Raw genomic sequence first — 26708 nt, forward strand, 5'->3', positions numbered from 1 at the left:
TGGGGGAAATGAGCCCAGCAATGAGATGAGAGAATGCCCGATTAATTAATCTAAAGCTTCTTTCCGGCAATGTGGGATATTTGATAGCGGGCTGGGTGCAGGAGTGTCCAAGCATGCGACACGTAACATATATCAGGCCAGTTCACCCATCTTGACCCAAGGACGCCAGTGGGAGGGCTGACTGCTAACTTGTTCAGAGGTCAGGCGGTTGCAAATGACCAGGGTTCAGAATGCCAGACCTTCGCCCTTCAACTTGGTATTCAGGTATTGGCGGCCATCTGACAACGCAGCCACTATCGTGAGTGCCGTAACAGAGTGAAGTGTACCGCAAGTCCATCCGGCTCAGTGTGGCATTTTGCAGTTTTCTGGCTCTCACTAGACATGAGATTATGCGAGGTGAAGGGGTGAAGGACGCTTTACGCATTGCGATTGGCCCCTTCGCGACTCCGCCTCTGTGGAACGTTTCGTCGGAATAATGGCCGGCGAGCGCATTCAAGCGTTTCAGTTTTAGTATTATCTAAACCATACCAGCCCAATAGCTAGACCATCGGGTAGTTAGGACCTAATCCCATTACAGATACTATAAGAGGAACTGAGTTCCGACTGGGCCAGCCTGATTGGTTCCCCCTACGTCTTAATTACGGTCCCATTGGTGAGCTTATTCCAATCGTCTTGTTCTCATCACTGCATGTCTAACGGCGACCGCACGGGAGCTTCATGACTCCTTCCTGCAGATGGCACGGGATTGACCCCCCAAAGTATACATGCCACCTTGACCGCATGAGGGCCCTGAAATAGGGCTCCTTTGGGACGATTTGACACTCTTGCGTCCTTTGGTTGACCCGTAATGCCGGTCCGGGGCGTCAGACGTTACTTGATTAGGATGTGCTGAGAACTCGTCCGACTTGTGGTTGCGCGCAGCGGCGTGAGATAAACACCAACATGGCATTTTGTGTCACATCGCTTGGAAAGGCAACCCCAAGGAGAAAAGTAGTTGTTGACCACACACACTCTCTCTGGGCAGGGCTTTTACCGCCCCGGTATGCCCCAAAAGGAGAACTCTGGGGGGAACACAGACAATGAATAGGATTGCCCGGTTCACTTGGGATATTGATAAAAACGAGCTGAAGCGCCATACCACGGCCTTCGACTCGTTCTCCACTATCAAGTCTCGTCTCCTTCGTGTCAATAATCATCCAAGTCAACAATTTCCCTCCGTTTACTGTATTTGTAAACACCGACATCGAAAATGCTCGGATCAAAGGTTCTTGCTGCCGCTCTGCATGTCTTGGCGATCACGGCTGGGCCGGTCCTCGTAGCACGCCAGAAGGACGTCATTACCGGCGCCATCAGCATGGTACAGGGCTCACTACAAAATCTCGACACGGCCATCAAACAGCTGTCGGCGAGCGACCCAAACACCGCCGTCGGCGTCCTCAACGCGGCACAGGGCGCGCAGACAACCCTCCAGGTAGCAGCTACCCAGATCTCGGGCGCCGACGACCTGGGCTTGGTCGGCGCCCTCGGTCTCCAGCAGACGGCCGGCGACCTCGTTACACAAGTCGAAACCACCCTCGGCGACCTCGAGCAGAAGAAGCCCGTATTCGACCAGCTCGGCGTCTCCTCCGTGGTCGCCGACTCCCTCGAGCAGCAGAAGGCGGGCAGCGGCCAGCTCGGCGAGATGCTCCTGAGCAAGATCCCAGCAATTGCCCGCCCCATAGCAAAGAAGAGCACCGGTCAGCTCGATACCGCTATTGATAGTGCCATCGCGACGTTTAAGATGCCCCCAGCTGCCATGCCTGCCACCCCGGCAGTGCCCGCAGTTCCCGCTGCTCCAGCTGCTCCAGCAGTTCCCGCTGCTCCAGCTGCTCCAGCAGTTCCCGCTGCTCCAGCGGCTCCAGCAGTTCCCGCTGTTCCAGCGGCTCCTGCAGCTCCCGCAGCTCCCATCGCAGCGCCTGCAGCTCCCGCAGCTCCCGCAGCTCCCGCAGCTCCCATCATGGCGCCTGCATCTCCCATCATGGCGCCTGCACCTCCCATCATGGCGCCTGCAGCTCCCGCAGCTCCCGCAGCTCCCGCAGCTCCCATCGTGGCGCCTGCGGCCTCCAAGCGAGCAGCTTCCCCTGCAGCGCCAGCCGGCGGCGCTGCCGCAATTGGCGCGGCAGCAGTATGATTGGAGAGAAATAACGGCGGTGGAGAGACTGGGGCGGGAATGAAAATGTCAACAGGGCTGGGAGATTGGCGAAGTGGCAGATGGAAAGATTTGAATTTCCGAATCATGGCTGGGAGAAGGGAATGGAGTAATCGAATCAAAATGCTTTGGGTTCGCGCGAGTTTCATGCAAGGACTGCAGCCTCTCAAAAATGTAATGTTGTATGAGTACATGAACTGTCTACGTTCACAGAAACTATTTCCTATTGGAGCCATTTACAGCGTATGAGCGTCCCATCAAATTGTGATATAAATGCGGGGAAAATCTTTAACAAGATCGCGTTTACCATGGTATTCGAATATCTGATCTCGGTGAGAATACTTCTTCCTACAGTCAACTATAAGAGCTCAAATGTGAAGGTACCCAGGGTGGAGACTGGTGGTGGTGCAGATGTATGAATCGGTTTTATTGGACTGACCATTGACAGATCCTTCATACTTTGCCTAATCAAATGTTTACCGGTAGGAAGTGATCGTTAGTTGTCCCCAGATATCTTGATCCAAAGTTTCTTAAGCCAAGGCGATGGTGTCTGAGATATTGCAGACGTCTGTTACCCACCCGCCAGGGACGAATACAACCGGCGAACCTAACTTAGAGTTTGCTCGGCAAGCTACCCAGGGGTGAAAGTCTAAATCAGCCAGATGCAACGCAAATGAGTCTAAATCAAAGAAGGTGTATAATAAGCTCAAGCTCGGGCCCAGGCGAAACACCAGGGTCATTAACAGCCAATAGCAGCAGTGCCGTCGATCCGAAGAAGATGCAGCATAATTATCTAATCATCTTTGCCACCGAGACAGAGCACAGGGTGGTGCCAACTTGGAAGCTTCTGGGATCGTAATTTCTACCACCGACTTTCGCATCGTGCTACCATGCTTCAGCGGTTCTCGGACATACCTATTAGGGAAATACTACCCTTGGATCTCCTCGGTGCTTACACAAGCGATTCTTTTCTTGCTCCTTTAGTCCACATACATGAGTAACTTCGTAGTGACATCTGACTGACGGCTTGGCTTACAGAGCTGGAAGTTCTTCATAACAAGAGTTAATTCTGATCGTATCAGATCGATTCAGAGAGCCAAGTAGAGCAAGACTATAATAATGGCACATCCTTACTCGGCTCTGATGTTGCTCACTTCTAGCATGCAATTTGAGCTTGTGGGTGTTTGATAAATCTATGAGGAAAAAAACATCTGAATCATTCAACTATCCACATTCGGCATTAGGGACCATTATCTGTTAACACGGGAGAGTGCTGGATGAACGCCTTCAAGACCGAATAATGGTCATAGCTTCGTGAACTAGTTCCCCGGTCATAACATAGCATGCAAAGTGTCGTATGCAAATGTCTCTAACGATTATCAATGGTTTCATAGCGGGAGCAACCAATGAAATCGTACAATACTGTCTGACGATCAGTAACACATACACGGCGCGTGTACTGAGGACTTTTTATGTTCGAGTATGACCAGTTTGCCGCCACAAATCTGTTACCATTACCACTGAACTCAATGATATAGCACCTTGTAGCCCCTATGGCATGCCCCAAACTTCACATGAGGGAAATAGATAGGAAGATACAGTTGCATAGAATATTATAGTAGGTATGGCGAAGCTTTTGTGTCATCCAGGTGACATCAGCAACAATCGTAGCACGGCAATAATGGGTCCACATTACGTCACCGTACCTACTTGAGATTGCCTGGTCCACATACTCCAGCGAACATGAGTCAGTTCTTCAACGACGATATAGGAATGATAATCATTCTTCCAGTCATAGCATAATAACAGATTCAAAGGTGGTTTAGAACTCCGAAGGCCAGGTTGGCGTCGTCGACTTATTTTAATCCAGGTTGAGTTTAGACGACAGATAGCCCATCTCCTGTTGTATCTGTTCAAAAGCAGAGGAACTGTGACATTTGCGGTGACCAGGAGCATACCATGACTTTCTTTCTTTCGCTTGCCTTTCTTCTTGCCGTAGTACGGTGACATGCCGTTGTTCCGAAATCCAAATGGATGGACTGAAGTACGTATCCAAGGGGGTCCATATTAAGGTCCCAGAAGATAATGATACTCGTAACACAACCGGTAAAACACAGTATAAATATGATGCCCGATATTTTATATAATAGAAAATCTCTAGAAGAAATGAAATACTACGGAGGTATCAGGCATTTAACCGCCATGTCGAAATAATTGATCTTACCCATAGAGTTTAGCTTTTGAGACAATGAGGTGCTATAAACCTGACGCTGGCTGGTCTATGTGTAACTACCTCATTCAACCATCTCACCATCTATCAATAATCTAGCTCGACGATACAAGCATTGTCATGCAATGGGCAACACAGGCAGTGCAAAATTTAGGGGTAAGGGTAGAAAGTGCAAGGACCATAGAACAACACATTAATAGCGCTACATCCCTTCGAAAGGGGCCAGCTGCAAGGAACGTGCCCCTGTGTCTGCGATATTTTCAATCTATGTCGGCTTGCTGCTTCTTGTTTCTTTGTCTCATGATCGACAGGCTTGTTTTCCCCAGCTTACAAAAGGGGCAGTGAACGTCGGAACCAAACAACCGCTCGCTCCGCCTAGCCATGGTCAATATCATAATCCTGGCCACATGATGCCCATGTGTCTCCACCTTTGCCATGTTACACCAATGGCTTTTCCTGCTAGCAAGCGGACGGAGCGGACGGAGCGGACGTCCGGACAGAATGAACCGGGAACTGGTGGACATGACCCTTGACTCAGTTGTCATCGAAAATCCTGTTAATCCCCCAGCTACATGGAATCCCCGTCGTCGTGCGACCTTACTCTCCGTCATTGCACATGGTCTAAGCTTTAGAGGCAATGGGTAGACCGACAAGAAAGGACGATCGTGGTTCGTCTTGTCTTTCCGAGCGGGACTCCCGCTGCTATTGTAATCAAGCGCGCGGTACGGAATTCCCCTCTTCGATCTTTGGCAGGCATGCGTGACAAAAGATTATTGCAAACCAAGGACGCGAGATTGAGGGATTACCCTGGATGACTGTACCGACTTTCAGCGAACGGCTGCAAGTGCATAGCATTCTGTTTCTTAGATTAATATATAAGAAGGGGTCGATGACGCGGGTTTGCAAAGTTTCTTCAACCCGATTGCCTCGTCGGTAGCCTTACTACGATCGTTTTTGGTTTCGCCCACTCAAGTCTGTCATCATGGTTCGCACTCTCTTTACCCTTGCCCTTCTCGGCACCCGAGCTTTGATCGGTGCCGCTGCCGAGATCGAGACCCGGACAATCGACGAGATCTACCAGGCTGCTCTTGCCGAAGGCGGCATCGTCACTCTGTTACAGGGCGGCGATGAGACAACCCAAGCCGACGGCCTGAAGACCAACTTCGAGAAAAGATTTCCTGGCATGACTCTGAACGTGACCGTCGATGTTTCCAAGTACCACGACGGCAGAATAGACGATCAGATCGCAGCCAACAACGTCTACGTCGACAGCACCATCCTCCAAACGCTCCATGACTTCCCTCGTTGGGCTTCTGAGGGTGCTCTTCTGGACTACGCCCCTCTGGGCTACGACAAAATCCTCCCCGAGTTCAAGAACAACGAGACCGCTGCGTACTACGGCCTCTTCATCATCTCATGGGGCGGCCAATGGCACTCTGGAAAACTGCCCAACATCACGGCCCCAGTGGAGTGGGAGGACTGGGTCAACCCTAACCTCAAGGACAAGCTTGTCCTGACCTACCCCAACGACGACGATGCGGTCCTCTTTGCCTTTAATCAAATGTAAGTTGCACAACTTGCGTAGACCATGTTCGGTGATGACTAATGGTCCAAAATAGTCTGAAGCAGTACGGCCCAGCCTGGTTTGACAAGCTCCTCGCCCTGAACCCTCGTTGGGTCCGTGGCACCCAAACCCCAAGCACTATCTTCAAGAAGAACGATACCCAATGGGCTGCCACTTTCACCGCTTCCGGTAATCTGAACCCGGTTTCCCCGATCAAGTCGTCCTTCCCCGTCAAGGGTCAGTTCGTGTCGTGGCCCCAAACTGGCGGTATCCTCAAGAACGCACCACACCCCGAGGGTGCCAAACTTCTGCACTCCTACATACTCAGCACCGAGTTCCAGAACATCCGCGGAGGATGGAGTGTCCGTAGCGACGTCCCTCCCCCGCCGAACTACCCTCCCATCTTGGAGATGCCCGGTACTGACCCTACCGCCTTTGGCAAGTGGATGTCGGACCGTGCGGCTGTTGAGAGACTTCGCTTCTGGTTTGAGGACCGGATTGGCACCGCTCAGGGCCTTAGCCCCCTCATTGATGATCTTTGAGTGACAAGTTGTGAAAATGAGCACGGGAGACCTCTTCCATTCTTGATATATAGCCTTATATGAGAAGACATAATTTGTTGGCTTCTCGGGTAAATAAATATTTTGAAGAAGCATGTAAGACCATCTGAAAGCAGCCAGATAACCGCATGTATGAGTGGAAAGTATCGCGCTGCGAGGTACTAAGCGGCGAAACAAAACTATTTACTAAAGAACCTACTATGGCCTCGCGTCAAAGGTCAGGAGATGTAGATCTTTTGGGCCCATTTAGGCGCAGTATAGTCGGTAGAATTTTGCAGAGTCAATTTGACACGCCGTCCTGGGAGCTAATCTCTTGTATCCGGCAAGCGGAAGAGTCAAGGCATCCTCTGTTTGGTTCCGTCAAGCAATCGAGACACGCTGTCACTTTCAGCTAGGGACTTTTTGGTGCTTGTTGCTATGAGGAGAGTTGGCTCTGTAGAATCTTCGATCGAGCCCTCAGGCCGGAATGAACGAATTGACTCAGTCGAACTTCGGTTTGCTAGTATAATGATCATCAGCCAGACTGATGATATCCTGCAAAGAAATATAAGCAGATTTTGAATTGACTCCACAAGTCAATTTCGAAAAAAGCATTCCAAGTACGTAGGCAGGCCTCTCAGGTCCTACGGGGTTCCATTTGACCGACAAGCTCGGCAACACGCGCCTGAATCCGCCGTACGCGCGATTCTATCGCTACTATCAGTCAGTATGTGGATAACTTGTCTGCGAATTCCAAAAAAAAAGTACTCACTTTCCTCACCATCACTATCGAAAGTCTTGCTATACCCGGCACTGTCCTTCTCCTCTTTCCGATCCTCCTGCGGCGGCTGAGCTGCACGTTCAGCGGCGTTCCGGCGGATTTGATTCCAACGATCGTAAGAATTGGGTGGGTTTGGTTTTGAGCTGAAGACATTGTTTCTTTCTTTGCTGTTCTCATTCTGGCACGTCTCTGATACAACCCCGGCATCCGAGTCGTCTGCACTTTGTATGGTCAGACTTTCGAACCGCGCTTCGGCGTCATCAGACACAGTCTCAGCATATGTCGTTAACTCGTCGAGGTAACGTGATAGCATGAAGAAGCGAGGGCTTCCTGGGAGCTTCGATTGTAGATCCGCAATCGCTTCGAGAATTCTGGCCGTGCCTTCTACAATGTCCTTGGAGTCTTTGACCAGAACGTCCGTGTTTTGCTTCACCGCAATAGCCTCCTGTTGGACATCACGGAGAGTGGTTCTGAGATAGCAGTCAGTTCCATGATAGCCGAACACAACTTGAGACTACTTACAGAGAGAGCATCTCCAAGGCCAGGTTTAGTGTTGTCTTGTGTGCTTCCAGAGTGGCTCGCAGCCTAGCCATATCTCCCCTACCAAAGGCAACCCAGCGAGCTCCTTTTTGGATCCGGGAACCTTGATGAGTTTGAACACAGCCTTCTACCTCTGCGACTACGTTCTTACAGTTAGAAAGAACGCCGGATATCTGCGTCAGCAGGCCATCAGGAGGCGGTCGTGGTGCGTTTTCGAAATCATCGGCTATGAGCTCAGGAACGCTCTTCAATGACAACAACTCTCGACTAACGGCATCTATTTCGCTTCTTGCGTCTCTAACATCGCAGACAAACGTTGTAAGGTTAAAGGCCATTGTAGTGATGGTGCCCGCCAGACCTACGCAGGCGGTCGCGATTGAGCTTTGTGTCCAAATCATCAGTCACTGCTTTGTATTATACTTTGATTTGAATATTGGAGTCATACGGAATAGCACAAGACGTACAGGGGGTCCATTCTAGCAGCAAGCTCGTGCAGAATGCTATCAAAGCTGTGATATCATATGTAAATACTGAGTCCGAAAAAGGCGCGGCTGAAAGTGTGACACATTGAGGGGTTGCATTTAGCGTCCAGACGCGATTTGATGAGCTAATCCAGAAAAGCCGAGACCTCGACCATTCTTATTGGCGAATAGGTCATTATATTACTCATTCTTGAGTGGCTGGAACAAATGTATGTGGATGGGCGCAGCTGAAGCAGCGCAGCAAAGTACATGGTAAGTACGAGAACAACAATAGGAAAAAGAGATGCGGAAGTAGCACAGGGGTCCAGAAACACGTAGAGAATACTTCATCGTTCAAATAGTTCTTATTAGTCACCCTCTGCTATATTACACACCAGCTCTGGTGTGACGAGATGCGGAAGCCTCACTTCCATGACTGCCACCGGGCTAAGGCCTCAAACCCTTGCGATACGACAGCCCAGGTGAACAGAGCACAGCAGACCAAATGTCGACGATGTGTAGTAAAACTCCATAAGAATTTCAAAATACAAGTGGGACACATCGTCAGACGTCTACCAAAGTTTTATGGTCTAGTACGCCATGTCGACTTGACGGAAGACGCAGGCGACAGGTAGCCTGTGTGAACTAGAAGCTCGACGGTTAACGGAGACTGTAAACACGGACGGCACGATCCAACTGAAGGGTCATAAAGGTATGCTTGAACAAGCTGAAATCAAGGGCCATTCCCGTCCTCGTTCGCCAGGACAACGATTGACTCAAGATCTTTGTATACGTGAGCATGACGCCGTTCTAGCTATGGTAGGGAGCCTCAATTCGTACACCAGCCGTTTGGATTGCACTGAAATACAGACACAGATACTGCTGACTTCGATCTTACTCTTGGTCAAGTGAGATTTGCCGGGAGCCATCAGCTCGAGGGCGGAGGATACGGTCAACGTTACCATGCGACGATGAGCTGTCTCACAGCAAAATAGGTCAGAGTCATCTCGCAGGGCTTGCGCTATGATCACTGAGCTAACAAATATCATTGATCAAATTTCGGCAAAGATCAAAAATTATAGACAACAATCTTCCTGCGGCAACGCATCATGCCCGTCAAAACGCCAAGGGGCCTGGAGCCCCAATCCAAAATGAAAAATAGAGGGACCAGCCATACCTGCCGAAGAGCCTTGACGATGCTGTCGTGAACGCCAAAGATGTTAAAAGGCTAACCAGAAGCCGAGCTGATCGGGCGATCAAGTACTTCTTAGAGATGGAAACTATCCATACCGCAGTCACGGACATGTTGATCAGCTCACTGGCCGCATTTTCTGTCCACAACCCCTTGGCGCCAGGGGTAGACGAGTTTGGAAGCAGTGTCGCCCTTTACGAGTCGTTCATCAGGGCAAAACAACTTCTGCTTCGCGAATAGATTGACGGAGAAATAAGGTGCTGCTTGCGTGGCTGGTATCACACGCACGTTCAATGCCCGCGTTCGAATCTGCCTCTTGCCATTGTATTGCCCATATTAATGGGTGTTCCAAACATCTCTTTTGGATTGCAAACGCTAGCTCAGACACACGTATCCTATAACTGCTATCAGGCATATATATTCGCTCCCAGGGAGTATTTGAATAGTAAACGTACATGCTAGCCATGCAGGCCTGGTGTTCGTGTCTTAGGGATGCGTAATTTCACCCATTTGTTCCTTGCACAGGGCTGCTAGTCTAGCTACATGCTATTGCCGCAATAGCTTCTTCGTCAGTCGTCGACTCTATACTAGTACACTAACTCATTTACTTTGCTTCGGAACCACCACAGGCGCGATTAGTCGTACTTATACAGCGATTCTGCCGGCCGGTTTAATCTACACCCATCACTACATCAGTAACAGAACGACGTGACCGGGTATAGGAAAGCAGATCAGCGACTGCGACTCACCACTAAGATGCCAACCTGCTCTGGTTCGTGGGTCTGCGCGGGCGTCCACTGGAACCCCGCCACCAGTACGGCGACGACGCGACGCATCTCGGCCTTGACAAAGCGCTCGCCTGTGCACCCCTTTGGGCCCTTTAGGAATGTCAGCATGCCGTACTGGTGGCCCTTCGCGGCCCCTCCGTGCTCGTTGAGCGTGCCGCGGGGCGAGCGAATAAGATCTTCGGTGGGTAGAGAAGATGCCGATACGTCTCCATCGCGACCCTGATAGGGCGTGATCCACCGCCCAGGGTCAAAAGTGGATGCCGTGGGGCCCCAGATGGCCTGGGACCGCCCCATGGCGTAGGGCGATAGCACGATATAAGTGCTGGCACGCACGGCGTGGCTCCCTACCGATGTACTACGTGTGATGGGTAAGTAAAAACTCCCTAACAGGTAGTGTGGAGTTGTGACCCACGTACGCGAGACTCTCACTGGCCAGAATTATGATGGATGTGCACAAGAACCTCAAAGTACCGTCGCTGAGGTAATCAAAAAAGCACAGCCATATTTACCTGGCGAGGGGGTTAAACTTTGGCCCGATACCATAGTATTGCGGACTGCTTCGCGCAGCGTCATGGGCAGCGGAGGCTCGAGGACGTCCATGTTCCGCGGCTGGAGCACAGGAACTACTGCTCTTCTCCGCATCTTGTGGGCGTCGCCCTCCTGGACCACGAGGCCGGCCGCAAGAAACCGCCGCGTGTAGCGCCGGAAGGCGCTGGTCTTCTCGAAGTCATACGCGCGGGCGAACAGGACGTCCCTCAGACCCTCGGCGCCTGTCACCACTAGGTACTCTGCCCCTAACACACCGCGGAAACATAGGAGGCCGTCGTTGGGTATTTGGTTTATCCACTCAGTGATTTGACGGCCCAGTGGTGTGCTAAAGACGGCGCCCACATGGCCCGTCACCAGGTTTCCTGCCGACTGTGGCTCATCATCAACATGAAGTCCTTTGGGCGTATATGTTCTACGATATTAGTGACTGGAGGATCTCGGACATACAGGTGGTTGCGGCAGACCGCGTAGTATGCTCCATCCTGGCCTGACGAGGCATCTCCAAAGTATGTACACTGCAACATCTGCTATAAGCATAACAGAAATGATAAGAATTGCCCCACAGAGACATTTTAGACACATTGACTGTAAAGATTGGCAGCTTTAATACCAGATATGATAAGAACTGCAGGTACACCTAGAAAGAGAGCTGAACTTAACAGCGTCATGTTGGCGAAGGCTAGGTAGGTCAGATCAGCAAGCCCTTACGGCATACTCCTCCGCATCCAAACGAATCTCTCTTGTAGTGCGGCCTAGGAACCAGGCACCGCCTAGCATGATACGTCACCTCATCTTGACAAATTGCTGATACATTGTCGGGTCAAAGATTAGATATAGTTCCATTGCCGATTGATGACCTCCCCGTCGTGCCCAGCAGCCAATCAATGGTACTAATTGCTACATGCTGACGGTATTCTATGCGCCAGGCCTTGGCCATACCGATTTCACCAGTCATCGTCCCTCCGAGCGTCAGCAAGAGAGATATCTGTCATCGGTCTGTACCAACTCGAAGACGCGGATGTTTGGTGGTCTGCAGGTAGTCCCTCCATCCAAGATAAGCGTAAGCTGACATCACTCGATATGCTTCGTTATCAAAAAGCTCACCGCGCGGCAAAGAATGAGGAGGCGTTACGCGCTCTGATCGTACTTCCTCGACATCTGTCACTTGTGGCAAGCTACTATTAACATGGCGAACAGCATCCTGGTGACCTGCGCACAAGTCTTGTCAGCGCCGGCACTCCTGCTGTTTGCGTTGAACGTGCCCTCGGTCTGTTATCGAAACTATGCCACGAGGGTGCTGACAACCCTTCTGACGGCCGGCGCCGCGGGAAACGTCGTTGCGACGGTGAAGATTACTTACCCGTCGGTGGCATTCATGACGCGCCTGCTCGAGAGCTGGACGATCATCTGGGCGGCCGTTTTGCTGTTGCGTCACAACCCCGTCTCAAATGCCCGTCGGCGGCGTTGGTCCAGGGAGCCGAGTCTCGACGGCGAATACGAAGAGGGAGGGCTTGTCTGGCAGAAGTACCCCCGGCGCAGCTGGGCGGCTCGACTTGCGTGGACGTCGAATTTACTCATCAGCTTCCGTGGCGTTGAATGGCAGTTTGGAAATTCGGGTGCGCATAGTATTTTATATTAGTTTATGTTGCCGGCGTGTCTATGTTACTGACGTATTGCGGCACAGAGAAAGAGAAGGCTCACGGTGCAGTAGACCGAACTCGGCCGAAAGTAAGCAATGAGCAAGTCAGCATTGCATTGTCGATACTTAAACTATCGCGAGATATTCTGGTGTTTCGGGCTGTCTTGATGATCGCAGCCCAACTAGAGGGACAACTCGTCGGGCCTGGTTGGCAACTTCGAGCCCTGCATACGATGACCTTGATTACAACAAGTATTCCGTTTATCAACTTCTGCCACTCCGTCTGGACCATGGTAGGGGCATTAGGGCAGCTTGCGAACCCTTCCACCGCGTTCGATATGCAGCGGTATAACCCAAGCCCTTGGGGTCCAATGGGCGCCATGATAGAATATGGACTTACCGGTAAGCATAATGCAATGTTCCTCCGTTCTTGAGTTACTGAAAATCTTTTCTCCCTCTCGAGGGTTATGGGGCGTGACCCGGCACAACTACTTCAAGTTCGGCTTTCAGTCGGCGTCGGATCTGGCAACCCCGCGCACGAATAACCCCAGGCTTAAGCCTCTCCTTCGGCTACTGCGCATGTTTTGAACATTTCTCCTTTCTGGCATGATGCACTACTGCGGATCGTACATGCTGCCGGGGCCGACGCGGCCGAGCAATGAGCTTCTATTCTTCGTCCTGCAGGGGGTGGCCGTCACCTTGCAAATCCACGTCTACGATCAATTCGTCGGCAAGCTATACCGTCGCGTCCGGAACCCGCTGCTGGTGTCGGCGTGGCTCTGCTGGACTGGGCCGCTCATCTTTAAGGATCATAGAATTGGGGGAATGTGGAGCGTTTCTTGATCGTATGACACGTCATCGCCTGTTGGTCGAGTCTACTCTATCACCCTCGTCAACCGTAGCAGACGGCATATCGTATCATGACTCCTGAGAGACGGCTACAGCTTGTGGCATGAGGCCAAGTCAAGCATTCGTTACTTTTACGATCTGAGTGGTTTGTGAGAAGAAATGTCGGATTTATTTTTCTTTAACTTGGCCAATGTCTCTGAATCACTTAGGTCGTCCGATTATCATTGAAGTTAATAAGACACATATAAAGCCCAGGGTTAAGGGTCCCCCAAACCCTGGCACTTATGACCCTGCAGACTATCAATATAGAAAGCTCACCTACTGGATACCGGTCTACCTTACTGATACATTACGATTTCCTAGATAAACTAGAATTTATAGCAGTTTTACAGCCTATCAGCTTATTCTAAGCGTCACCGTTGCCTCTTACAAGACCAGACGGCATCTCGTCTATGTCCAAGAGCCTTAAGAGTACGCAGTTTAATCTAGAAACAGGGGTAGCAAAAGATAAGGACTTAGCCTAAGCAGCAGAGGACGGCGTCTGTACCCCAATCTGGTGAGGCCACAGCAGAAGAGCTTAGGCGATGTTCCAAAAGAAGCCAGAGAAACTTGATGCAATAGCCTCTGGGCCCAGACACAAACCGCACCGAGACCATAAAATCGACGGTATATACGCGAGTGTTATATTGAATACATTCTGATTGAGCGGAGCCATGTTCCCCATGCGAATGGTGACAGTGTCTGTATGAAAAAGCGTTCTAGTCTGGCCAAATGAGATGATGCTGATGTAACGGATGGACCTTACATGTTCTCTCACACTTGCCAGTGGCCATGTGCCAGGCCTTGGCAGTCTCATCGTCCGAAGCCATGACGACGCACCCCCCGTCAGCTTAGAAGACGGCTGGTGAGTAGGTTAGTTCCCGTCGCTCGAGCGGTTTGCCTGCTGAGAAGTGCCCGCTAGAGCATGAGGACTGTCTTTCTTACCGGCGATGATGACTAGAAAGGCGGAGGAGATCCTTAGGCCTGCGGCGCTCTCTTGCAGGTCATCGAGCCAAAATCACGGTCGATCCTCATCAATCCCAGTCGGGAGCCATGCTACACAGATGCAGACGTCAGGAGGGGCCAGGGCACGAGCCATTCATCTTGATGGGACGCACATCCACTCTAGAGAGGCCAAACAATCACGCCTATCGACGCAAATAGCCACCGTTGGCCCTTGACTTGAACAAAGAAACAGACAGACGCCGCGGGAGATTGCGATTACGGCCAGTGACACAAAAAATGTCTAAATAATGCCCTCTATCCCTTGCGTTAAGTGTTTGCCATCAACAACGCACGTCTCCGGTCGAGTGTTGGGATATATCTGCACCCTCGGCCTCGAGGCGCATCACCTGTGGTTCGACAACTTCCACATCGAAACACAGAAACCACAACAAACACCAAGTGCTGCAAATAACCATATTCGATAGCCTTTTTCTCTTCTTGAAAATAGAGAGACGCTAAGTCACGAAATCAAACCAACAAACTCAACGCATGCCACTGACAACATCACAAGGCGGCTCGGACCACAAGGGCCAATGGTTGTGAACGGCACCAACGTCATGAGGAGACCGAAGCTTGTCGACTACTCCGATAGCGAAGGCGAGCCCATGGACCCCTTTGGGACCGTTGTATCGCCTAGTGAGCAGCCAAGCCCTCCTGAGCTGCAGGACGAGAACGAACTCGCCCAGATCGTGATCCGGCTACAGCACGAGTACATCGAGGAAGTGGCCAATCTCGAGAGGCGGCATGAAGAGGCCGAAAGGCAATTGCGAGTGTGGAAGGCGCGGATCGAAGACAGGCTGCAGCTGCAGGTCAATGTCATGGCCTCGATCATCAAGGTGAGTATTGTCGTGGCCGAGCAACCTCCCCTGGCGAATAGGCGGCCATTGAACGATGCTGACTGGTGACAGGAAGTCTTTGGCGTAGATGCAACTAACCCGACTTTGCAAGACAACATGCTGCAGTCCGATGAGAGCAACGGCCATGCGGCCACACAGGTCCCGCCGTCGCCGTCGCCGTCGGTGACTCCACCTGCGCTTGTCGAGCCAAGCGTCCAGCCAACTGTTCCTCTTCCACGACATAGAAATATGTCAAGAGTGACTTCGCCTGTCCACGTACGAGAGGGAAGGCCGGAGCCTCCAGCACGGAGTGAGGATGGACGTCAACTACAAATGGCCCCCCCGTCGGCGCCGTTAGTAACGCGCAGCACTGGCAAGAAGGCGCCTCGTCCACGGCCTGTTGGAGCGAGTCATCGCCCATACGAAGCCACGAGGAAGCCAAGGAATAGGGCTAGCGAGACCAGCCGCGCGAGAACAGTCAAGACCGGGCACGGGCAGGCCATGGCCATGAGCAGCATCGACGAATCCCACGAGACGGCCGAGCCCACGGCCGACGCCGGCGCCGAAGACAGTCCGCAGCCGCCGACGCGTGCTCAAGCAGCGCCATTGAACCCCTACGAAGATCCCAAATACTTCAGCACGCTCACCGTCTTCGACAAGGACGGCAAGCGGCGGCCCATCTTCCAGTTCCACCAGCACCCGGCGACGGTCGAGGAGCAATGGGCCGAGTTTCGGCACGGCCTTCACGGCCAGCCGCCCGTGGAGCAGCTGGAGGCGCTGTACAGGGCCAAGTGGCGCAACAGCACGTACGGGCGGTCCTGGTTTACGCGCCGCAAGGCATTCTGGGACAGGGTGAAGGAGATGATGGCCGAGGGCAGGACGGAGGGGCAGGCACTGGAGGCGATGAGGCGGCGTGCGGAGGGGGGCGGCGTGCCTAGCCTGATTGCGCAGCTTTGTAGGGAGCGGGGTCACGGGTCACGTCCGGATAGGCGGAGGGACCGGCCCCGTTTGCCGGGCTACAAGAGGGGGACGGGGGGAGGTTGCGACGAGGAGGAGGATGTCGACAGGGGACGGGGGAGTGATGAGTACTCGGAGACGGGCCGGTCAAGTCCTTTGAGGCTGCGGAAGAGGGTCAGAGTGTCGGTAGCAGGAAAGGAACAGGACAATGACGGAGTTTGAATCACTCTAACAGGGCCCTCACAAAGGACGGATTGATATCTAGCATCGGAATCTGGGGACTGAAGTGCTGGACTTGAGGAGTGACTTGGACATTTAAGCAGGCGAGGAAATGAAGTCGTCCATTCAAGGCGCAAAAAACAGACTGCGATGGCAAGGCAGAGGGGCATGCAACCATCTCAGAGCGAAGACGGCTTGGGCGGCATTCCTGGGCGACGAGTTAGTGGTGACACGATGCTACCGAATGGGCCGCAGTGATGCTTCTCAGCGACGAATGTCAGCCGACTCATTAGACGACGCCTCGCAACCCAAACGCGGATGGATTAGGTTGATTCGACCCGGACGTGCGAGGGAAGACAAACTCCTGTCGAGGAATCAGCTGTTTTAAGGTTTCAGAAGCACAGCGGCTAGGCTACGAGGAAGCATTCGAGACAGCGAGGGGGAACGGCGGTGCGTGGTTGTAATTCAAACCTAGAAAATTAAGAACAAGTTTGAATGGAAGTCGCAGTGCCGGTAACGACGAGGCACGGGGGAAGGGGAATACTGAACATGGATGGGGTTTTGGGTGTGGCTTCCGAGGGTTACCCTGTCGACAAGATCCGAAAGAGCCCGCGAAAGTGGTGTGATCTCTCGGGTTGGAGGGATCGAGTTGGCAAGGGCTGCTGGAGAGGGCGTCGTCCCCGTTGGTCAGTTGGTCAGCCAGGAGCCTCCAGGCGAGTTATGTGTATGTATCAGTGTGTAGGACACATATAGGTAGTATTTGCAAGGGCAGCGGGGCGGATGTAGGTAGTGGTTCGTTGTGGGATGCATGGCATGGCCTTGAAGGTTGAATTCGTTCATTCTCGGAAGCGCAAAGCAAGCATGCAGGCAGGCGGGCGGGTGCAGCTCTGGTCGGGTCTTGGGTTAGCAACTGGGACAACCAACAAAGGATTCAATCAAGAGTGACGAACATGGTTATTGTGCTATTGTTGCCGGTGCCGTAGTGTACACTAGGCACTAATCGACGATCGACGGCGATGGCGATGGCGATGGCGATTCGTGGAGACGGACCCAAACGGAGGGGACAGAGAGGACGAAGCAAAAAAACGCGGAAAAGAATAAGAGAATAGCGCCAAGACATGCATGACCCAGGTAAATTGCAACCGAACATGTCGACCTGACGTGATTAATTGGCCCATTTGCCAGGAAGAAAAAGTATCCACACGATCGATGCCAGTGCCTTGGTACTGTGTTGCAAGCTCATCCCGTCCATGTGTCGATGTGTTGGGCGTTTGGTCTTATCGTGGCCGATATTGCGGCTGGTCGAGAGAAGAAAAGGTTTTCAGAAAAAGGAGAGAGAGAGAGAGAGATTTATGCAAAGAAGAGTGAGTGGTCGTCGAGGAGAGAGAAGAGAAAGAAAAGAAAGATTGAGCACTCCTGTCACTTGCATGACGTGTTTGTGTGTTACTCAATGGGCAGGCACGCGTATACTCGTGGGAGGAACGATGAGGTTCGCGAATAGTCACGATGTCGATCTGGATATTCGAGGCAGGAAGGAACCGACTTTCAGTCAGGTAGGTACCTGCCTACCTACCCTATCTTCCTACCTACATACCTCCTTCTCCAAGAGTAGGTATCCGTACCTAGATACGTATCCGTGCTGGGAGGGGAAGGGGGGTACGTATAATGTACATGAGGATTGTGCGGAAAGGTACGCGCATTGGAGTGTAGACGGAACAGGAAGGAGAGGGAGGGGAGGGCCAGTAGTACAAAGTACTTGTACCTCTTCTAGAATCTGCCAATCATAACCTGCAGCTCTGCTGGAGTGGGTCCGCACTGGGCCAGATCGGTCCGCTTCTTCAGGTGTATCCACTTTTCCCTTCTTCTGTCTCTCTGGGATGAAAACCCTCTTTAATTGTCGCTCTTGGTGCTCCCCGTCCGCTCATCGCCATCATCGTCACCATCGTCCTTCTCCTTCTCATCGTCAATCCATTCATCGTCAGTGTATCAGTTGCGTTCATGATCAAATCCCTCCCGCGACTGCAATCCAACATACGAGGCCTTCTTCCCGCAAACTTCCCACCCGACCCTCGTCAGGAATCCATTTTCGCCCAACGAGCAACCACCCGGCTTCTTCCTTATGGATGTAACCCTGGGCCCAATCCCGACCCTCGTTCGCAGACGTCTAGGGAGGGGGGACTCGGGGAGCCATGGTCATGCGCTGTGACCCAAGCCTCGGCGCGCAAATCCCCAGGGGGTTGCGGCTAAGAGACGTGACGGGTCGTCATCAAGGATCGCCCGTGACAGCCAAGGGACCATCCGGCTGCACATTCGCCAACGACATGCCTCACTACCCACAATCGTGCAGCTTCAGCACGGAATCGCCTGAACTAGACGGGGGCCTAATCTTGGACTTCCAACTATTCTTGACATCGCGCTTGCAAGACAAATCGTACCCGACACCCTCGTGAACCATGACGGCCCTCCCCGGCGCTGGCGTGCGCATCTACATCATCTCATAGCGCAAACAAGACATGCATAATGGATATATCATATCAGGCTGGGCATGGAAAAGTCTGAACCGCCACGTTGGTTCCCTAGTTGAGACGGATGAGGCGCATCCACTAAGGAACGATCCTCATTTGTCCCCGGGTCCGTCTTTTTGACCCTCCTCTCTCTTTTCACAATTCACTTTTTCGTATCCGCATCTTGCAGCACCGACCCCTTTCTCTGCATCCTGATCGCCGAAAAGGGGGCCCTTCGTTGTCCGGCACTCCTGAAGCATGGGAGAACCCTTGACACGGCCGTGGACTCCGAAGGGGCGGCATCGGGAACACAAAGAACAAAACCTGGGGCATGGGGCAGCTCCTATTCTTTGCTGCGCTTTTCACTCTTCACTCTCCATCGTTCAACCCTGCATCGCGTTTCCCCTCTCGACCCGCTAGCACGTGTTGCCGGCGCCCTGTCAGCTCGACGGTCTATCTGCTTTAAGAAGAAGAAAAATCAATCAAAATAGTCCCTATTTCGCGCCACGCACCTGCTTAGCCTCCTCTCCGAGGCCTCTCCTTGCTGGGCGAGAAAAAGGCCTTGGCGTCCGTCCGTCATTCGCTCGTGGTCAGCCCTCGCGAGTTACAGGACTCATATATTGTCTCACTCCCGCATACAACCCCGCCTACCTGATTAACATCCAATATCCCACCTTCGCCCGTCTTTCCTTCCAGCGCCGCAGCTCCTGATCCATTACACACCCGTCCTTGATCACCATGCCTTCATCGTTGCTGCTTTCCCTCCCCGACGAGGTCCTGCTGCAAATCGTCAGCCATCTGACGCCGCCTCTCGACGGTCTCGATATCCCGTTCCAGGCCTACACCGATCCGGATGGCGTCGTCGTCACAAATCGCGTCGCCCTTTACCGCCTCGCCTTTGTGTGTCGCCGGTTATCGGACCTGGCCATTCCCCATCTCTACCAGACCGTCTACCTCTGGGGCCAGACCCGGCTGCAGTCGTTGCTGCAGACTCTGCTCGAGCGTCCCGAACTGGGCGACAACATGCGCGTCCTCTCTTATGTCTCCTGCCTGGGCACAGATCACTATCCCACCGACGTTCTTTGCCCTTACAAGCGCACCGAATGGCGCCGCTTGGTGGATGCCTCGTCACGGTTTCCCGACCGCATAAAGAATTCCGTTCGGGAAGCCAACACAGAGCTCGAATTCGCCCAGATCGTCTTCGCCCTCGTTCTTTACTCGTCGCCGAACCTGAGCACCCTCCACATGCGCATGCCCTTCGCCGCGGGTGAGTACCAGAAGCTCAAGGACATCATCACCCCAGACATCGAGACCGCCGAAGGCTGCCCCCGCGTCCTGAGCTCTCTCACCCGCGTCATGCTTGAGCCCATGCCCGACTTCCCGGGCGCGAGTTTCTGGCCCCGTCGCGAACTGCCGTGTCTTCTTCGCCTGCCCAAACTGCGCTCTGTCGAGCTCGGCTCCGCTGTTTTCCGGCCCGCCGTCCTCGATCCCGGTGACGGCTGGGGTGACGATGGCAGCTGGAAAAACGTCGAGGAGATCCGGCTTGTGCGCAGCAGCATGTGGGGCCAAGGCTGGCATGCCATCTGCGCCCTGTGCCCGAACCTGAAGCTTCTCGAGATGGGCCCTTCCGGTGTCGCGGAGCAGCCTGCCGACGGTGAGCACAACCTCAACACCGCATTGTCCCTCGTTGCCGATACCCTCGAGACCTTCTCGTTCGAAGGCATCCTCGCCGGCAACTTCTCTCAGCACGTCGGCGGAGACGGCACTCTCACTTGTCTGCCCAAGATGAAGGCCTTGCGCAATGTCAAGCTCGATATTGGCATCCTGTATGGGAACCCGGAGGGGGTGCAAAGTATTGATATCCGTGACCGCTTGCCGCCATCAGTGGAAATACTCGACTTGGCAGAACTGTGGCACGACGTCGAGGTCGACCAGCTCTCCACTAAGGAGCGTTGCACGTACGAAAGGGGTCTTCAGGAAGCTCTGCATAAGCTCGTCTTCGAGAGCGGAGAAGCCTTACCCCATCTGAAGGAGATCACCTTTCGCCCGAACCCCTTTTACGACCCTTTGCCGATACCCGATACTCTCAAGTACTACCCGTCCAAGGTCGCCTTCAAGCTCGTCTACTAAGTCCCGTTTTATGATGCGAGTATGCGACCAACAGCACAATATCTTCTGATCAGCCGACTCCGAGTCAAGGGCAGGCGAAGGATGGGACCTGGCCAAACGCAGGAAGGATTCAAATACATATTACATAGACATGACCTAATGAGACCACATTCAATTCAGACAGTCCTTGCCTGTCGGCTTGTATGAACAATGACCTACCTCTGTTTCGAATGAAGGGCAAAACCTTACTAGAGCCTCCGCGAGCTTCCGTGCCGCTTACCATCCGATGAGCCATTCTTGCTTTTCCGCCGGGGCTCGGCCCCGTCATCGAACCGGACCGAATAACGCCTCCGTACTGGCTCTGGTTGACACCATTCCTCACGAGCACGCATCCCCTCTCGACGCTCCTCTCCGTCACGGTCTTTTCTGCCCCAGCTCTCTGGGCCAAGGTACCTCCACGGTCTGGCTTCCTCGTCCTGTCGGGTCTCCAGGCTGCCTGCCTTGCCCCGACGCCCCCACCCCCGCCGGCCGCGGTCCTCAACGATCCCGCCGACCCTCCGCTGCCCTTGCTCCTCGTACCTCCGCAGCAGGCCGACGTACCGAGCCCAGCAGTCCGCCAGGACCTCAGAGCTCAGCGCCAGGTCGTCCGCGCCTACGACCGCATCGGCGACGCGCCGTATCCAGGCGCACTCCCACTCGCGGAGGACGCCCTCGCACGCGGTGCCGTGGGCGGCGCGGTGCCGGGCGCGTTCCCTCTCGATCCGGAGGCGGGCCTTGTCGAGCTCGGCCTCAGCGTGAAGGAGGATGCGGCCGATGTCGAGGAGCTCGGCGAGGGCGAAGCGGAAGTCGCGGGACTCGACGGCGCAGAAGTCCGGGTCCCGGTCGAAGGTGCGGAGGCGGCGCCAGGACGACGCACCAGGCTGGGCCGCGAAGGGGTCGGAGGGGAGGGGCTTGGACGGGTGCGGGCTCGAGTGCGGGTATGAGCGGGAGCGCGAGGGCGACATTTGTCGCGAGGGGACAGAGTAAGAGTCATGTCTGGACGACGCGGAGGGGGCACGGAAGTATCGATTGTATCTCGTTGGATCCCGGCACCGGCGCGCGCAGCGGTGGACGGCGACGTCGAGGGTGCAGCAGCCGTGGGAGGGGCAGCGCCCGAAAGGGGCGAGGGAGTGCCGACGGCTGCTGCTGCGGCCGCGGGCGGACGGGGACGGAGGCGGTTCGCATGAGCAGGCCAGGGGCGTTTCGTAGGGGTCGACGTATAGGGTCTTTGTGGAGGTGATGACGGGCCGGACGTCGCATGACATTGTGTGGGTGTAGACTTTATAGCACATGGTGACGGAGGGGGGTTCTTGGATGTTAAGGCGGATGTAGTCTGGCCAAAGTGACAGACTCGGGTAGAAACGACAACGATGAACACTGGAGTAGAAATGAAGATGCCGGCTTTTCTGAGTGGTGTGTATACGCGTGAGGCGCAAGAGTCAGATGTTGTGCGGGCGTATATGTATACTTTTCCTGGGCCTGCAGAACAGTCGACGGGACATGCGGGCCAGACGGGTCTTATAGAGGGTTTTGGATTAGAAAAAACATGATCAATGTATTGTTTCCGCGGTTGGTGAACACGAAGATCGGTTCTTGGGGTGGAAAATGGGCATTTTGGGGAGGGGGCGAGGGGGCTGTAAGCGGGAACAAAGAGGCTGTCTCATAACCACCGAGGTGTTTTTTTGAAAAAAAGGAGAGAAGGGGGTTCATCTTGTTTTTGTTGTTTGGTCTTTGATGAGATCGAGGTCTTTTGTGTGCGGACAGCGGATAAAGTAAACGATCAAGTTCGAACAGTGCTTTGTGTGTTTTTGTTAGTATCACGGGGGGGGGGGGGGTTGTGACCTTGGTCAAGCCTTTTGGCTGGGTGAAGCAGCAGTCTCTTGATGATATCTACTGCTGCCTGAAGAAGGGGGGGAAGGGAGGAATCTGGTGATCTAGATACAAGTGAGTTGCAACCTCGGTATTCTTGTTGTTTCGGATCCAATTCATATCCCAGCTGTTTCGTTACTTGCGTACTAGTGTAGACATTGGGACAGAATCGAAGATGGCGAGGCCCCGTCGGTAGGGGCAGGGGGTTTGGTTCCGCCGTGCTACAATGCCGATCAGTACCACGACCGTCTGTCTAGCTTCGAGATGCACCACGGGATCTGGGGAGTGAAATCAAATGAGTCGTATTGGCCCTGCCCATCGTCTGCGTGGCGTGTATACACACCTAGTATACGTGCCTTCACGGTCACTGGCAGTTACTCAATGTCTATGGTCCCCGGGACGGCACTTTGCTGTACTTTACTTCTGGCTACTTACACTCGTGTACGTTCTTTGGCGAGCACTAAGTTGCTGTGAGTCAAATCAGCCCTGCTCATCGTTTACGGGGCGTTGTAGACCTGGTATACATGACTTCACGGTCACTAGCAGTTGCTCTATGCCTATGGTCCCCAAGATGGTACTTCTTTTGTGCTTCGTTCTTGGGTAGAGTCCACCTTGTCTCCAGATTGGGGTGGGCGAGCTCGCTTGTTCTCTTCCCGCAGAGGACGAGGACAAGAAGGAAGTTGGTCCCGGCAGCAGAGATAGTTATATCAAACCATCTGCAAAAGTGTGAAACCAGCATTCCCGGTGAGTAATCTCATCTTGGTTGCGAACCCGGTACCGTGGAATCGGGGTTGTCTATCATGCGAGTTAAAAAAGTTGGGTTCTTTTTCGCAGCCAGCCCTATGTCGATCGGGGGTCTCGCATTCCGCATGTGTGCCACCCGGTCTTTCCTTTCTCTCGCTGGATCTTTACCCGGTAAGAGGTTTCAACATTTTCTCGACATGTTTTGAGGTAGGGAAACATTTTCGATGAAGAATTGTGGTGGTCATGCCTGGAGCGAGGCATCCTGCCCCCCCTCCCCTGAGTTTGTGGTAATCTGGCTGGTACCAAACAGCTTGAAGTCTCTCGCAGCTACTAAGTTTTCAAGTGAGAGTTGTTGAAGCCCACGTCCACACCCGGATCTAATGACAGTCTGTCAGATGATTGACCTTTTGCTCAAACTCAACTTGGGCCCCTCTTTTTTGTCTCTCCCGGTTTCTCCCCCTCCGCCCTGCCCTCGCCCCCCCCCGCCCGTCTCTCTCTGCTGAACGCAACTATAGTGTGAAGGACGGGATCAGAAAGTTCCCAAGGAAATCACACGTCCAGTCTCTAGTCTAGCTTCGGGCTCCTTCTGCGTCTCTTGTGCTTTTACGTCTACCAAGAGGGTCAGGCAAACATTGGAGTCACAGAATCCGGGTAAAAATAGATGGGGGGTTGATCTCCTTAGAAGGAGATCATATCATTACGCTTTATTATTGGTATCGTAGCATAGAAAATACGGAACGGTCGCCACGAATGACAAGGTCAAAGTGGTACAAGAATATTATATCCAAAAACCAGTCAATGTCTACTTTTGACTGCTTCCACCCAAGCACCATCCCATTAACCAAGTAGTATTTGCGTGCCAGACGCATAGTGCAGAGTTGTATAGTTGTATGTACGATGGTTTCATCCAATATATTCCAGCCGTCTGAACGCTGTGTGGATGAAACTATCTTTTTTTCTTTTCGTCCGGTCGGGTAAGGGCTCAAAAGGCCGAAGTGGATGTCCTCCAGGACGCCAGAGAAGTAATATCCCGATGTTGATGCGGGAGGGCTCTCCAATTAGATACAGTTTGATGATAGCATCCGCTGTATGCTTGTGTGTTGTATGTGTGGGTATGGTATGGGTGGGTGTTGTATGTCGGGGCGTTGTATGTCTGGGGGCTGGTCGGGCTTGGTGTCTGGGCCATCCAAGAAAAGGCAGGGAAGTAAGGATTCGTAACCACGTAACCCAAAGGTAGTGGCTGAGCCTGGTCCTCCCCCTTGCGCCACTTGTGGTCCATTTCCCACATCTTGTAGTCCCTCAGCCTCTTAGGTGTGCGAGGGTTGAATAGGTCGATAAAGTTGGACATGGCCCTCAGCGTCTTGAGCGACGCCTGGTCGATAACGGAGTCCGCGCCAGGGCCACTCCCGCGGTGAGGACGCAGCGCCGCGAGTTGGACCATGTGGGCCTGACGGGTGTTGACGTACGATGGCTTCTCGAGCCGCTGGCTGCCTTCGATCAGACGGAGTTGTGCAACTTCGGGATGAAAGGCGGGCTCGATGGGCGTGTATTGCAGCCAGTGCTTCCACTTGTGGTCGAAGGCCTCGGCGATGCTTCTCGTGCCGAAGGAAGTGATCAGAAACACCTCGACGAGTCCCTCGGGAGATGTGTTATTGGACATGATGACGACCGGGTGGTTATATGCACCATTGTCGAGAACAGGCTCGAGCAGGTTGCTTGGGATGCTGTTCCGGGATGGGAGCCACATTATCTTCCCAGACAGACTGTTGGCTCGCTGAGCTGCCATCACGCTAGAGGTCGTCTTCATCTCTCTGTCCATGTTTACTCGACCTGAGAGCTAAGATGAGAGTAAAGGTTAGGATTGAGAGAAGAGTTGGGAGGAGAGTGGGGGGGAGAGTTGGAAGGAGGGTAAGGAGGAGAATTGGGAAGAGATTCGGGAAGAGATTCGGGAGGAGACTTGGGAGGAGAGTCGGGAGGAGAGTCGGGAGGAGAGTTGGGAGGAGATTTGAGAGGAAAGTTGGGAGAAGAGTTGAGGGGAAAGTTGAAAGCAGAGTTGGGATTATAGTTGAGGTGAGAAAGAGGATGGTACAGGTAGGTGAGAATGATACGATCGAGTGATTATTGACAGAAGACGACAACAACAGCGTGAGCAAGCATGCTTGAGTAGAAAGAAGAGAAGAACAATGGTCTGGGGGGAGACCGGGAAGATATTTTATAGGGGAGCAGTTATTAAGTTTGATCTTGTTGCCATAACTTCACTTACGTTCGTCGAGCCATGGCTCAGGTATACCTACCATCACGGTCCCGGTCTGCTTCATGGTCCCGGTTCGCTGACGCTCAGAGCCGTGGTCCAGTTACAAAGCTAAAGTTGCCTGGTTGAATCGTGAGGTGCGGCCCAGAGCGGCCATTCGACCCTGCGGGCATATCGCCCGAAAAACACATTGCAGACACCCAGAAGGACATAACGCCGTGAAATACCGGACCAGAAGCTTAGGGTGTCTTGCCTGCTGCCTGGGGCAGAACCCCTTTCCTGAATGACAACGGCGTTTTGGGGGGAATCATGATCTACCATGTCGAGAGTGAAGATGTGTATACTTCGAGGATGTTTCGGCGGGGCGTGGTCAATATGCCCCTTGTTCTTGATAACGCGTGACGAGCAGTGATTACTGTGCGGTGTGCCAAAAGACTGGCCGCTTAGCTCTTGACAGGCGCCGCCTATTGAGGAGTTGGTATCTCTAGTATCAGCACGTAGGAAACAGCATCAAGTGTTGGAACATGAATGCCAAATGGCCTTACAATACCCAATGATTCAACACAACTGGGACAATAGGAATAGACTAGATACTCGGCCCTCGGTCATTTCAAGAGAGAACCAATGTACCTTAAGACCGAACTGGCACACCGAACTGGCACATTAAATTAGTGGACAGAGTATATCTGTCCATATGACAACCAAATCTTATGCTATAGGTTTAATCATGGAAACATATTCGTTGATTCACTCTATATTTGTTGACCCTTAGTATGAATCTATCCAGTACTATCAGAACTGAGAGAGCCCATTGAA

General features: G+C 53.1%; 9 protein-coding genes across 9 annotated transcripts; 5 read left to right on the top strand and 4 right to left on the bottom strand.

Moving 5' to 3' along the window:
• Positions 1-1249: 1249 nt before the first annotated feature.
• On the top strand, positions 1250-2170 carry LY79DRAFT_515837 (uncharacterized protein; the record flags this gene model as incomplete). Its single annotated transcript, XM_060554760.1, has 2 exons — positions 1250-1876; positions 2108-2170. 2 exons carry the CDS (start codon positions 1250-1252, stop codon positions 2168-2170), a joined length of 690 nt encoding a protein of 229 aa, XP_060413878.1.
• Positions 2171-5400: 3230 nt separating this feature from the next.
• LY79DRAFT_515742 (ABC-type Fe3+ transport system) lies at positions 5401-6524 on the top strand (the record flags this gene model as incomplete). Its single annotated transcript, XM_060554745.1, has 2 exons — positions 5401-5981; positions 6038-6524. The coding sequence occupies 2 exons, from the start codon at positions 5401-5403 to the stop codon at positions 6522-6524; spliced, it is 1068 nt and encodes a 355-aa protein (XP_060413879.1).
• A 374-nt stretch (positions 6525-6898) lies between these two features.
• Positions 6899-8468, bottom strand: LY79DRAFT_217305 (uncharacterized protein). Its single transcript, XM_060551579.1, has 4 exons — positions 8307-8468; positions 7825-8223; positions 7294-7772; positions 6899-7235 (listed from the first exon to the last, which is right to left on the bottom strand). Exons 1-4 carry the CDS (start codon positions 8315-8317, stop codon positions 7159-7161), a joined length of 966 nt encoding a protein of 321 aa, XP_060413880.1. The 5' UTR covers positions 8318-8468; the 3' UTR covers positions 6899-7158.
• Positions 8469-10075: 1607 nt separating this feature from the next.
• On the bottom strand, positions 10076-10627 carry LY79DRAFT_659463 (uncharacterized protein). The gene is made up of 2 exons (XM_060562743.1): positions 10245-10627; positions 10076-10170 (listed from the first exon to the last, which is right to left on the bottom strand). The coding sequence occupies exons 1-2, from the start codon at positions 10575-10577 to the stop codon at positions 10141-10143; spliced, it is 363 nt and encodes a 120-aa protein (XP_060413881.1). The 5' UTR covers positions 10578-10627; the 3' UTR covers positions 10076-10140.
• Positions 10628-11753: 1126 nt separating this feature from the next.
• Positions 11754-13285, top strand: LY79DRAFT_217331 (uncharacterized protein). Its single transcript, XM_060551580.1, has 3 exons — positions 11754-12448; positions 12517-12873; positions 12935-13285. Exons 1-3 carry the CDS (start codon positions 12019-12021, stop codon positions 13057-13059), a joined length of 912 nt encoding a protein of 303 aa, XP_060413882.1. The 5' UTR covers positions 11754-12018; the 3' UTR covers positions 13060-13285.
• Positions 13286-15707: 2422 nt separating this feature from the next.
• LY79DRAFT_515828 (transcriptional activator of glycolytic enzymes-domain-containing protein) lies at positions 15708-16379 on the top strand (the record flags this gene model as incomplete). The annotated part of the gene is made up of 1 exon (XM_060554758.1): positions 15708-16379. The coding sequence occupies one exon, from the start codon at positions 15708-15710 to the stop codon at positions 16377-16379; it is 672 nt and encodes a 223-aa protein (XP_060413883.1).
• Positions 16380-19618: 3239 nt separating this feature from the next.
• On the top strand, positions 19619-21010 carry LY79DRAFT_669858 (uncharacterized protein; the record flags this gene model as incomplete). The annotated part of the gene is made up of 1 exon (XM_060563707.1): positions 19619-21010. One exon carries the CDS (start codon positions 19619-19621, stop codon positions 21008-21010), a length of 1392 nt encoding a protein of 463 aa, XP_060413884.1.
• A 109-nt stretch (positions 21011-21119) lies between these two features.
• LY79DRAFT_515816 (uncharacterized protein) lies at positions 21120-22293 on the bottom strand (the record flags this gene model as incomplete). Its single annotated transcript, XM_060554756.1, has 2 exons — positions 21120-21549; positions 21590-22293. 2 exons carry the CDS (start codon positions 22291-22293, stop codon positions 21120-21122), a joined length of 1134 nt encoding a protein of 377 aa, XP_060413885.1.
• Positions 22294-24623: 2330 nt separating this feature from the next.
• LY79DRAFT_590363 (uncharacterized protein) lies at positions 24624-25448 on the bottom strand (the record flags this gene model as incomplete). The annotated part of the gene is made up of 1 exon (XM_060561140.1): positions 24624-25448. One exon carries the CDS (start codon positions 25446-25448, stop codon positions 24624-24626), a length of 825 nt encoding a protein of 274 aa, XP_060413886.1.
• Positions 25449-26708: the final 1260 nt, after the last annotated feature.

Source organism: Colletotrichum navitas (genome assembly GCF_030913465.1).
Source record: "Colletotrichum navitas strain CBS 125086 chromosome Unknown LY79scaffold_31, whole genome shotgun sequence".
In the NCBI taxonomy this organism is placed as follows: Eukaryota; Fungi; Ascomycota; class Sordariomycetes; order Glomerellales; family Glomerellaceae; genus Colletotrichum; species Colletotrichum navitas.